Source organism: Ipomoea nil, unplaced genomic scaffold, assembly GCF_001879475.1.
Source record: "Ipomoea nil cultivar Tokyo-kokei standard unplaced genomic scaffold, Asagao_1.1 scaffold1310, whole genome shotgun sequence".
Lineage (NCBI taxonomy): Eukaryota > Viridiplantae > Streptophyta > Magnoliopsida > Solanales > Convolvulaceae > Ipomoea > Ipomoea nil.
Window position 1 is genome coordinate 1,473,101 of NW_017617738.1, and position 12,526 is coordinate 1,485,626.

Here is a 12,526-nt window from a genome sequence, read left to right on the forward strand (position 1 = left end):
ACATCCCGTAATAACTCGCATTTACTATAGTTAGCACACCACATAAGCAATGACGCAAACTTTTATTTGTAAGGTAGGTTATAGTCAAATCTCTAAATATCTTCTTGACTTCTTCTCCCAAAACATCTCTAAATATCTTTGTTTAATACATTTGCTGCCAAATATTTTTCAATATAAATTTCAACCTATATATCCACCGTGTGATTATAAATTATAATACAAATCTTCAACTCTTTCAAACATTAAATTACTTTTTACCTCAACTCAAACCGCAAAATATGAGGTTCCCTTTAGATTTCTTATAACTATTCTCATTTTATGCATTTATTTATTGCATGGACACCTTTTTGTGCACTTGCAGTGCTGTCATTCATGTTTTAATTATTTATTTATTTATTATCAATGGAAATTCACAATCATTATATATGATTCACTAGTAAATTACTCATTCGCACAGATAATTTTTTTTTATTATATATTTAGATAATAGAATTAAAGATAAAATTATAAATAATTTTAATATTTAAAAGTGTATATTTATTTGACTATATGATTAGTGCAAAAGTATCACCAATTAATTAAATAATATATGACCCAGTTATCTGCAATTATCTTGGGAAAATTGATATTGTAATATGATTTAGGAAATTATATTATTACTAAAATAAATATGAGAAAAGAGGGAAAATAATTTTAAAAAGGCATTAAGCTGTGAAAAAAATTGGAATTAAATCACCTAATTTAGAACTATTTTATTCCCATATATGATTTAGGTATTTTTTAATATAAAAATAAATATGTTTCAAAAGGAAAAAATTAGGCCGTAGTCTGGAATTAAAAATACTTGGAATCAAAACATTAGGAATTTCAATATTATTCTTGTAAATTTGTGTTGGAAAGTAAAAAATATAAGAAATTTAATAACAATTATAATATTAAAATATAATAATATAATAAGGTTAATTTTTTTTACACATTTTGAAAAACTTCTTTTTATACAATGTTTGTTGTTGAAGTTGTTTTGTTGCGTTTGTTCATTGAATAAAAATATTGAGAATATGAATAAGATAACAAAAAGAATGTAATAGAGAATGAATAAAATTGTAATGCTATCCCATTGTTTGATTTGATTGCAAAGTTAGATAAGGATTATATTCAAATATTTGATTTGTTAAAGAGTGGAAAATGAATATATAGTTAAATGACAAAAATACTCATACACAAAATGATAAATAAAATATAAATAAATAGTCAAGCACCTTTTGTTCAGATGACACCTCTGTGGCTCCCCTTGAGGAAGGTTATAGGATCGAATCCTCCTTGAGAAAGTATAGAACAGATACTATCTTGTACTAGAGTTAATAATATAATATTCAAAATAAATAAATAAATATAAATATTAGTCGAGTAGTTTGTAATTTAATGGTACCTTTGTGGCTCTCCTAAATGAAAGGTCTATATATTAAGTGGATGCGGATGATCTCCTCCCACCTTAAAGTGTCAATATATATATATATATATATATATATATATATATATATATATATATATATATATATATATATATATATATATATATATATATATATAGAGAGAGAGAGAGAGAGTTGAGTTAACATGAGCATAACAATATATGGAGGATTGTGAGGACAAATCATATCCATAAAATCCCAGAGATTTAATGGATGAGATCGTTCTACATAGCAGTATAATTCACGCCTAACATAATTAAAAGAGGGCAAATAAGAGATTTCAGAGCATGTTTAATTACAAAAGGAATGCAATCTCATTAAAACCACGCATCACATTAAAACTCTCATTTAATCAAAATAATCTCTCTTAATCTACACCACACATTATTACAATCCAATGCACCAAATTAGTTCTCACAGTCCTCTATAATATCCTTGTCCTCTATAATATATATATATATATATATATATATATATATATATATATATATATATATATATATATATATATATATATATATATATATATATATATATATATATATATATATATATATAGAATCGCACTCAGGTGCGAATGCTTTGCCCAGGCGCGAAATAGGAATGAATTCTGTTCGTCCACGTGTCCAGATCTAATGGATGAAAAACACTGATGTTTTAAAAAAACGCGGTGGCATTTTTGTAAATAATTGATCATCGAAGTGCAAGTAAAATGTATTACAAGTGCATGTAAAATGTATTATCGGTGCAAGTAAAAATTTACACTGAGCATCAATACTTAGTTGCACCTATAGTTCTAAGTAGTTGCACCTATAGTTCTAAGTAGTTGCACACATAGTTATAAGTAGTTGCACCTAGGTGTATGAATGTTTGCGAGTGGTTTTCAGGGGTATTACTACCCGCTGAACTCGGATCAATGAATGTTAACAAGGCAAAATTACATGCACTTATAGGTGAAAGTAGGTGCACCTATAGTTATAAGTAGTTGCACCTATAGTTATAAATAGTTGCACATATAGTTATAAGCACACCTAGTTGCATGAATGTTTGCGGAAAGTGAATGCTAACAAGGCAAAATTATATGCACTTATAGGTGAAAGTAGGTGCACCTATAGTTATAACTTATAAGTAGTTGCACCAATAGTTATAAATAGTTGCACATATAGTTATAAGCACACCCAGGTGCATGAATGTTTGCGGAAAGTGAATGCTAACAAGGCAAAATTACATGCACTTATAGGTGAAAGTAGGTGCACTTGTAAGTGATTTTACTTGCACTTCGATGTTCAATTATTTACGAAAATGCCACCGCGTTTTTTTTTAAAGTTATTAGATCTGGACACGTGTCGCGCGCTGATTCGTTCGCATTTCCCTCCTGAGCACTTATTCGCACCTGAGTGCATCCCTATATATATATATATATATATATATATATATATATATATTAACAATAAATAATTCTCATTTTTTTAAATTTATGTTAGGAAATAAACATTAAGCAATTTTTTATCCGGAAAATAATATTCTTTTTGTCATTTTGTTTGTATCATATATAGCTTATTATATTCAACTTTCTAAAGAATAATACTAGCTATTTACGCCTCCTAATTTTATTTACTAATTTTCACCTCCGAATGTGACGATATTTTATTTTTCATTCGTTGGCAACCATGAATCGCTAGATCTCACCCAACATTAGAAAAATGAATCTAGCTACTTATTAATAAAATATTAAAAAAATGTTCAATTAAATATTGTCACATAAAGAGATAAAAACAGTGCAAGAGGTGGATGAATAAGGATTGGAGCTTCAATAATATCAAACATGTCTATAGAGAGCATAATGAGGTAGCACCTTTGCGGTGAATCAGGAGGAACATTGGAAGATCCTTATCACGCCACCAAACAAAATTCAAAGAGCTCTATTTATTTGATTATAATATGACTTTCCGAGGATGCGTAAAGTTAATATAAGGTGCTAATGGTATATCACTGGAGCCTAAATAACAATCCTCACAATTCAAAAAGAGATTTAAAATGGAGAAAATTTCAATTTTGGTCCACTGACTATTGTACTTGTGTTAATTGCAACACTTGATTATAAAAAAATATTAATTTAGTACCTACTTGACTATGCAATTTCTATCAATTTTGGTCACTCCGGCCAAATTACCGGCGAATTGTCACCGGAGAAACTTAAGTCAACAAATATACTAAATTGGAAGGGACAAAATAGTCTTTTCCGATCCACTACCGCCTGAGACCTCAGCCAAACTCTTCTCTGATCCTCCTCTGATGTGAATCGCAGGAGAATAGTTCTCTGCCGTTGAATCCCCTTTAATGTTTAAAAAATTCATTTAATTCTATTCTTAAAATCATATTTTTGCCGTGAATTGATTTCCACGGTCTGTTTGTGCAACTGAAGCCTGCCAGCTGAGGAAGACCTGACGGTGGCGGGGAGGTTTTCGGCGAAGGTAATGTCGCTGGAAATCAGAAATTTTCCTGAATCATCGAGATGGTCATATTGATGATGCAATTGATGACTTGTTGCCTGATTGTGTCCGATTTCCCGAGATTTCTCCCCAGCGAAGAGATTTTTGTGCGCAATCTCGCACAAATGTCAGACTGGCAGATTTTGTTGAGGAGCGGCCAAATTTGGTTGGCGATCAGTAAATTAAAAATCCAACTGTGCTAATTGCAGCGCTGGATTGGAGTCGCCTGGTGGATTTAGAGCGGTTAACCTTGATAGGGCGATTTGCAGGGGAAAGGCCATCTCTGGATGTTCTGAGAGTGGAGATGCGAGCGGTGCTCGTCTGGAAGGGGAATTGCAGTGATTGGAGAGCCAGTATTGAGGACTCTTTGACCCCGGACAAGCCCTTCAGTTCCATCCATACCGATAGTCCACACCATATTCTCTCCCAAATGCTAGGCCACTTCCAGCACCAACCCTATCGGATTATCCATAACCTCCAGCGCCGTAACGATGGCGGCAAATCTTCATTGAATCTTACATCAACAACGGCACCAATAACCTGACAAACGATCCCAACAGAGCCGGCGCCGGTGATCTTACCGCCAGTCTTTTTGGTAGATGGCGATCCAAAAGGTCGATGTTCAGGCGCCTTCGCCGCCGGGGAGGTAGCTTTCCCAAATTAGAGTGAACATGAAATGTCGATTTTGCCCTCCCATTTAAGTTAAATTGTTGACTTAAATTTTTCGGTCATATTTGGCCAGTAATTTGGCCGGCGTGATCAAAATTGATAGAAATTACATAGTCAAGGTACTAAATTAACATTTTTGATAGTCAAGTGTTGCAATTAACACAAGTGCAATAGTCAGTGGACCAAAATTGAAATTTTTCTTAAAAAAAATAAAAGGTTGTGAAATTGAATGTAGCATTACAGCCATTACTTATGTTAAATAGCTTCATTGATCACATGCAGCCACATATTTTCCTATATAAACCTCAACCTATCCACATTGTGATCATATTACACCTACCTTCTAACTCTTTCAATCATTAAATTATTTTTTACCAAAATTCAAACCCAAAAATATGAGGTTCCGTTTATATTTTTTAAGCATTTTCATTTTATGCATTATTGCATGGACGCCTTTGTGTTCTTGCAATGATACCATTTTCAAATGCCTAAACCGCCATTCAAATCCATCTCACCCAATTTCTTCCGTCATTTACACCCCAAACAACTCTTCATATTCATCTGTTTTTCAAAAATATTTAAGAAACTTGAGGTTTAATAAATCTTATATCAGAAAACCTCTTTTTATTGTGGCAGCCACAAACATCTCACACATCCAATTGTCAATATTATGCGCCAAAGAGCATGACCTTCAAATGAAAATCCGAAGTGGGGGCCATGATTATGAGGGTTTGTCATATGTCTCAAATATGCCATTCTTTATCCTTGACATGTTCAATTTTCGATCCGTCAATGTTAGCATTGAGGATGAGACTGCTTGGGTTGAGCCTGGAGCCATCTTAGGGGAAGTTTACTATGCAATTGCAAATAAGAGCAATATTGTGCATGGCTTTCCAGCGGGTGTGTGCCCAACCGTTGGAGTGGGTGGCCATATTAGTGGCGGCGGATATGGAAATATGATGAGAAAATACGGTCTCACGGTGGATAACATCATTGATGCTAAATTGGTTGATGTTAACGGTCATCTTCTTGATCGAAAATCTATGGGGGAGGACTTGTTTTGGGCCATCACGGGTGCTGGCGCAAATTGAAGCATGTGCTCCATCTTAACTAAAAGCTTAAGCTGATAGTTGGATTGCACGTTAATGGCTATATGCTCACACGCCCCCTCACGTGTACGGTGGATTCCAACCAACACGTGGACCGGTAAACCGTTGTCGCTTATGAGTGACGTTGAGATTCGAACCCATGACCTTTGGTCTGGCTCTGATACCAGATGAGTTTAGGAACGAGTGTTTCATTCAATTACAGTAACAAACTGATAAGGTTACAAGATATACTACTAGTAAATAGATCCTACACAGATGACTAAGGACAAGGTCAATATAACAATTATTGACTTATACTAATAATATATAATATATGCTAATACTCCCCCTCAAGCACAAGGTTGTAACGGAATAACATTGAGCTTGGTACGTAGATCCCCGAAACGTTGCGCAGCTAGCGGTTTGGTGAAGATATCAGCCAGCTGGTCTTTCGTCGAGACAAAATTGACTTTAAAAACCCCGGAGGATACTTTATCACGTACAAAGTGATAATCCACCTCAACATGCTTGGTCCTTGCATGAAAAACTGGGTTAGCGCAGAGATAGGTGGCGCCTAGATTGTCACACCAGAGGGTGGCCGGAGTCTCTGAGTGTAACCGGAGCTCACGTAGTAGGGACACTACCCAGGTTACCTCTGCCGAGACGTCCGCAAGGCCTTTGTACTCGGCTTCAGTTGACGACCTGGCTACAGTGCGTTGCTTCCGAGATACCCAAGAAACAAGGTTGGTCCCGAGGAAAACTGCATAACCACTTGTAGACTTTCGATCAACCGGACAGCCTGCCCAATCCGAGTCTGAGAAAGCATGTATGTCGGAGGATGGTGAAGGAGATAGACGCAATCCAAGATCCAGCGTCCCTTTTACGTACCGTAGAACCCTTTTGAGAAGACCCCAGTGTTCATGTGTGGGTGCATGCATGAATTGGCAGAGTCTGTTCACGGCAAACGACAGGTCCGGTCTAGTGATGGTGAGATACTGCAGAGCACCAGCAAGCCGTCGATACTGAGTAGGGTTGTCATAGGGATCAGTCGAAGGTGTAACAGCTTGAGTTGTGGCGGCAGGAGTTGCGAGCGGTTTGCAGTCAGTCATGCCTGCTCGATTTAAAAGGTCCTTTATGTAACGACGCTGTGATAAGAGTATGCAGTCCCCTGCGGATATGGTTTCTATGCCAAGAAAGAAACCCGGTGTTCCAAGATCCCGAATCTTGAAAGTGGACGCCAGTCTTTGCAAGAGAGTGTCTACCAATGTGGAATCATTACCCATCATGATGATGTCATCCACATAGACAAGCAAGAAGACACGTGAATCCCCAGTGGAGTAGTGGAAGAGAGAAACATCCGTTTTGGATGCCACAAACCCTGCAGAGAGTAAGAAATCATGCAGACGGCGAAACCAGGCCCGTGGGGCCTGCTTTAGCCCATATAAGGATCTTTGTAAACAGCAGACATGTTCCGGATGGTCCGGATCTTCATAACCCGGGGGTTGACGCATGTATACTGTCTCAGCCAGATGGCCATTGAGAAAAGCGTTGTGGACATCCAGTTGCCGCATAGTCCAGGCCCGAGAGACTGCGAAAGAGAACAGAATGCGGACTGTAGTCGGCTTGACTACTGGGCTGAATGTTTCAAAAAAGTCTTCACCAGAAACTTGATTGAAACCCTTTGCAACAAGGCGTGCCTTGTAGCGTTCCACTGAGCCATCGGCCTTTCGCTTGGTGCGAAACACCCATTTGCACCCGATCACATTCATGTTGGGTGTCGGAGGGACCAGCCGCCACGTGTCATTGTGTAGCAAGGCGTTGAATTCTTGGTCCATGGCGTCACGCCATTGTGGATGACCAATAGCTTGCGTGTAACAGGTGGGATCCGGTGGATCAGTTGTTGCGGTTAAAGCTTGAAGTTGCTCACCGGTGCCTTTAGTCATGTGCCGCAACCGCATCACATGATCCCGTGGTCCCGGTGGTCTTTTTGGGGCCCTTTTTCTGGTGGCCCGAACTTGTGGTGGAGTTGTGGCGGTACAGCGCATCGGTGGTGCCGGGGGTGGTCCACCTGTAGTTCCTTGTATGACCGGACAAGAAGCCCATGGTTGGCTTTCTGCGACTGGTGGTGTTGTGTCCTGTACTGAAGAAGCAGTTGCAAAAGGAAACACATTTTCATCAAAGCGCACGTGGCGACAAATATAGGTCTTGCCCGTGTTTATGTCCATGCATCAGTAACCTCTAAAGGAAGCTGGGTACCCTAAGAAGACACACGGGGCTGAGCGTTACTCTATCTTGTGCCGATTGTATGGCCGTAGATAGGGAAAGCATAAGCACCCGAAGACACGTAGAAAGGTGTATGTAGGTGGTGTTTTATATAGACGGTAGTGGGGTGTATCAAACTGTAGGGCAGACGACGGAAGCCGATTGATTAGATATGTAGCTGTTTCAAAAGCGGAATCCCAATGTCGCATCATACAAAATAAAACTAGTACGCGTCCCGCCTAGAGTGACGGTCTTCAGAGTCACAAGAACCTACGACCAGAACGCTACCAACATCGTCTATCGCCACCAACACGTCTCCAGCAAGCTAGACAAGAACGTTTTCATCCGTCACTCACTTGGGGTTGCCAATAGCACGACACAGCATCCGGGAGATAAAACCATCATAAGCGCCACCTTCTTCGCCCTTTTCCTAGGAGACTCGAAAACACTTCTCTCCACCATGAATGAAAACTTCCCGGAGCTCGGGTTAACAAAGGATGAGTGCACAGAAATGACATGGATAGAATCAGTACTCTTCTACACACAATTCCCACCAGGAACCCCAAAGGAGGCCTTGCTCAATAGGTCCCCACAAGGAAATGAGTACACCAACACATACTTTAAGATAAAATCAGATTATCTTCAAACCCCAATGCCCAAGGACGGCATAGAGATCATATTCAATAAAATAGTGGAGTTCGAGAGAGTGACGTTGACGTTCAACCCATACGGTGGGAGGATGGCGGAGATTCCATCGACGGCGAAACCCTTTCCCCATCGATTGGGAAACATCGCTTTGATTCAGTACGCAATCTGGTGGAACAAAGAGGAGGATGAGAAGGCGGCGGGGCGCTACATAGAGTTGACAAGACAATTCTATGAATGTATGACTCCTTTTGTTTCGAGGAATCCTAGGAGGGCGTTTTTGAACTACAGAGACACAGATTTGGGAATCAACCACAATGGACCGGAAAGTTACTCAGAAGGAAAGGAGTATGGATTGAAGTATTACAATGAGAATTATGAGAGGTTGGTGAAGATAAAGAGCAAGGTTGATCCTCATAATTTCTTTAGGAATGAACAAAGCATTCCTACCCTCCCATCTCAGAGGAAATAATATAATGAAACTAACAAATCAGCCTGCCTGGCCTTTCCGATGGGTTCAAGTGTTTTTATACAACTTTTAGTTATAGTTTAATTGTTGTTTCTAATTAAAATAAGTCAAGAACCCATCATACTGTTATCCCTTCTCACTTAATTCTCACCTAATTTCAAAGGCCACAAAATTCCATTGTTTGATTGAAATGAATCGCAATTCTATGGAGTTGCAATTCCCCCATTTTCATGGAATTAAAATCTCATTCCCCCCTTGGGATTTTAATTACTGGGATTTTAAGAAGAAAAAAAAATAGTGATGAGTCAAATTTATCCCTTCCTTTTTTTAACTTAAAATTAATGTCTAACAACAACAATGGATATTTTTGACTTTATACTACTTATTCCTTTCAATTTCCATGTATACCAGACATTGGAATTGAAATTCTCAGTAATTCTATTCCTGTAAACCAAACACTAGAATTTAAATTCCCACTTTATTCCCAGTAATTCATCTCCCATGGAATTGTAATTCCTTTCCCACCTAATTCCCCCTCTCCAACCAAACTCCCTGTTAAAGTTTAGGAAAAAATTGCACTTTTCGTCCCTAACTTATAGGGTAATTGTATAATTCGTCCCTAAGTGTTGGCCATGCTCACTTTTCGTCCCTAACTTATAGGGTAATTGTATAATTCGTCCCTAAGTGTTGGCCATGCTCACTTTTCGTCCCTAAATTATCATTGTCATTGCACTTTTCGCCCCTGAGTGTTGGTCATGCTCACTTTTTCTCCCTAAGTTATCATTGGCGTTGCACTTTTAGTCCCTGAGTTATATTAAAATTACAAATTTCGTCCCTAATCACTACTACATAAACGGTATACTACGTCACTTAATAGACGGAGGTGTTTTAAATAACCACCGTCTAATATATTTTGTTATACTACGTCACTTAATATACGACAGTTTTTAAATAACCGACGTATATATCTTAATTAATTTTTTTTACGTCACTTAATAAACGACGGTTGTTTAAATAACCGCCGTATATAGTTGACATACACGGCGATTGTTTAACCGCAGTATATAATTGACATACACGGCGGTTTCTAAAACCACCGTAGAAAGTATATATTTACAACAATAGTCACTTACACGTGCAACACTTCGAAAACCGTCGTGTATGTTTAAAAAAAAACCGCCGTATGGTATTAGCTATGTCCTGTAGTAGTGAATGTTTTATTATTAAAGGGACGAAAAGTGCAACGCCAATGATAACTTAGGGACGAAAGGTGAGCATGACCAACACTCGGGGACGAATTTTACAATTACCCTATAACTTAGGAACGAAAAGTGTAATTTTTCCTAAAGTTTAATATTGTAATTGTTATTTCTAAAATAAATTAAGAACCCATCTTACCCTTATCCATATTAAAGTTTTAATGGTTTTCAATTGTCTTGCCCCAAAGGTTGAATTCTTAACCCCATATAAATCACCGTAACACTCCTGAGTTTTAAACCGTGGTTTCTTAATTCAAATATTACCTACTGAGCCAATAAGTTAAACTCAATTGTTATACGGTGGATCATGGTCCACACAGTTGTGTGGATCATGATTCGAAAACGGCGTCATTTGTTTAAGTAAAGAAATGGCAACCGTTATATTTTACAAATCCCGTATTTATGGTGTGTTCAGAACAAAATAAAACTACAATGTATCTACAATGAAATTGAGAAACTTAATTGTCTCGCATATTATGTTTATATTATCAAATGAAACTGTAATTTAATTTAATGATACTTTAGTTGTGTTGAAATGAAATTACAGTATGTATAAAATGAAACTGAATAACATGTCTCACATATTGAGTGTATATTGGCAAATGAAACTTTAGTTATATCAAAATGATATTTTAGTTGTGTTGTAATGAAACTACATACAATATATATAAAAAATGTAACTGAATAACATTTTATATATATATATATATATATATATATATATATATATATATATATATATATATATATATATATATATTTGAGTGAATATTGTCCAATGAAACCGTAGTTGAATTTGATTTATAATTTAGTGGTGTTATAATAAGACTACAGTGTATATAAAATGAAATTCAATAACAGGTCTCACTGTAATAATACTACTTTATGTATAATGTGAAATGAAACTGTAGTTGAAACAAAATGAAACTTTAGTTGTGCTGATGGAAATGAAACTACGATGTATCTAAAATAAAACTGGTTGGTTTCTAGACTTTTGAAAAGCCTACCGAGAGTCCAACACAATTGGAAAGTTGGTGAATCACCGAAAAATATGAAGAAATTGTGAGAACTGTTTTCCGAAAGATAGTGTGTAAGTGTATTAGGAAGAGCGCATCCAATATAGTGCACTAGAAGACTATTTATAGGTTCGAGTGGCAGGACTCGGACTAGAGCTTTTTCGCTAATTATGAATATTAAATGCCCTTTAATGGGATCTTAATTACTTTTCCATTTATTTTCCTTATCTACTGGCTTGCGACGGTCCTCCGTTTCCTCATTAAATGGTAGCCAACAGTCATCTTCAGGATTTTTCTTGTCTTGTTCACTCGGTGCCGACCCCTTATGACACTCGGACTCAGATAGCCCTCAGTCGAGCCTTTGGAAAGACTCGGCTATTCTCTGAGAGGAAAGAAAACCCTTCTTCCTCTTCGACAATAATCTCCGTCATCGACTGTCACCGGTGAGTCGATCATGGTGACCGTCTGATCTTTGAGGTCCATATCCCATCACACATAACTTAAGAAGTTTTTAATATAACAGAACGATACTCAACAGAGGGAATGAAATTAGAAGTAACGATGGTCATGGTTCAGTTTGAACTGAACTATCATTCAAATCAAATTGTGTACGGTCAGATCAAAATCGAGACCAAAATCATATCAACAACCCCAGTTCTAATATTCTCCCCTATTTTCTCTAAAATTCCACCTCTATTTCTGCACAGAACTCGGTCTAGGACATTATACATTCATTGGCAACAAACAACACGGTAGGGGTAACCCCAGCCCAAGATAGCAAGAAATCTACACTTGTGATCACAAAATTAGGAGTTCGAATTCTTGCCTTATTAATTTGAGTCGGTCAATTATGAGTAACTTAAGCTAATTTATTTCTTTTTGATCCTTTACCGGCTAGGGTTACAAGGCGTGGTTTCCTTAATAATCCAAAATAAATAAATAAAACACGGTAAATGCCTGCCATGGCATTGGATAACCACTGACATAGAATGTTCGTTCAAGCTCTTAACTGGGTATCAATATAACGTTGAGGCGTCAACAGAGCCTAGACCCCCCTGCAAGAATGCAGAGTCATATTATAGCAAAACATTAATTAGTAGAAAATCAAAGCTATGCCTTTAATAAGCACAGCCCTAGAGAAGGACATATATCAA

At 37.3% G+C, this 12,526-nt stretch overlaps 1 protein-coding gene across 1 annotated transcript; it reads left to right on the forward strand.

Moving 5' to 3' along the window:
- Positions 1-4,946: 4,946 nt before the first annotated feature.
- On the forward strand, positions 4,947-9,210 carry LOC109185079 (berberine bridge enzyme-like 8). Its single transcript, XM_019335074.1, has 3 exons — positions 4,947-5,715; positions 6,763-6,768; positions 8,174-9,210. Exons 1-3 carry the CDS (start codon positions 5,029-5,031, stop codon positions 9,098-9,100), a joined length of 1,620 nt encoding a protein of 539 aa, XP_019190619.1. The 5' UTR covers positions 4,947-5,028; the 3' UTR covers positions 9,101-9,210.
- The last annotated feature ends 3,316 nt before the right edge of the window (positions 9,211-12,526 follow it).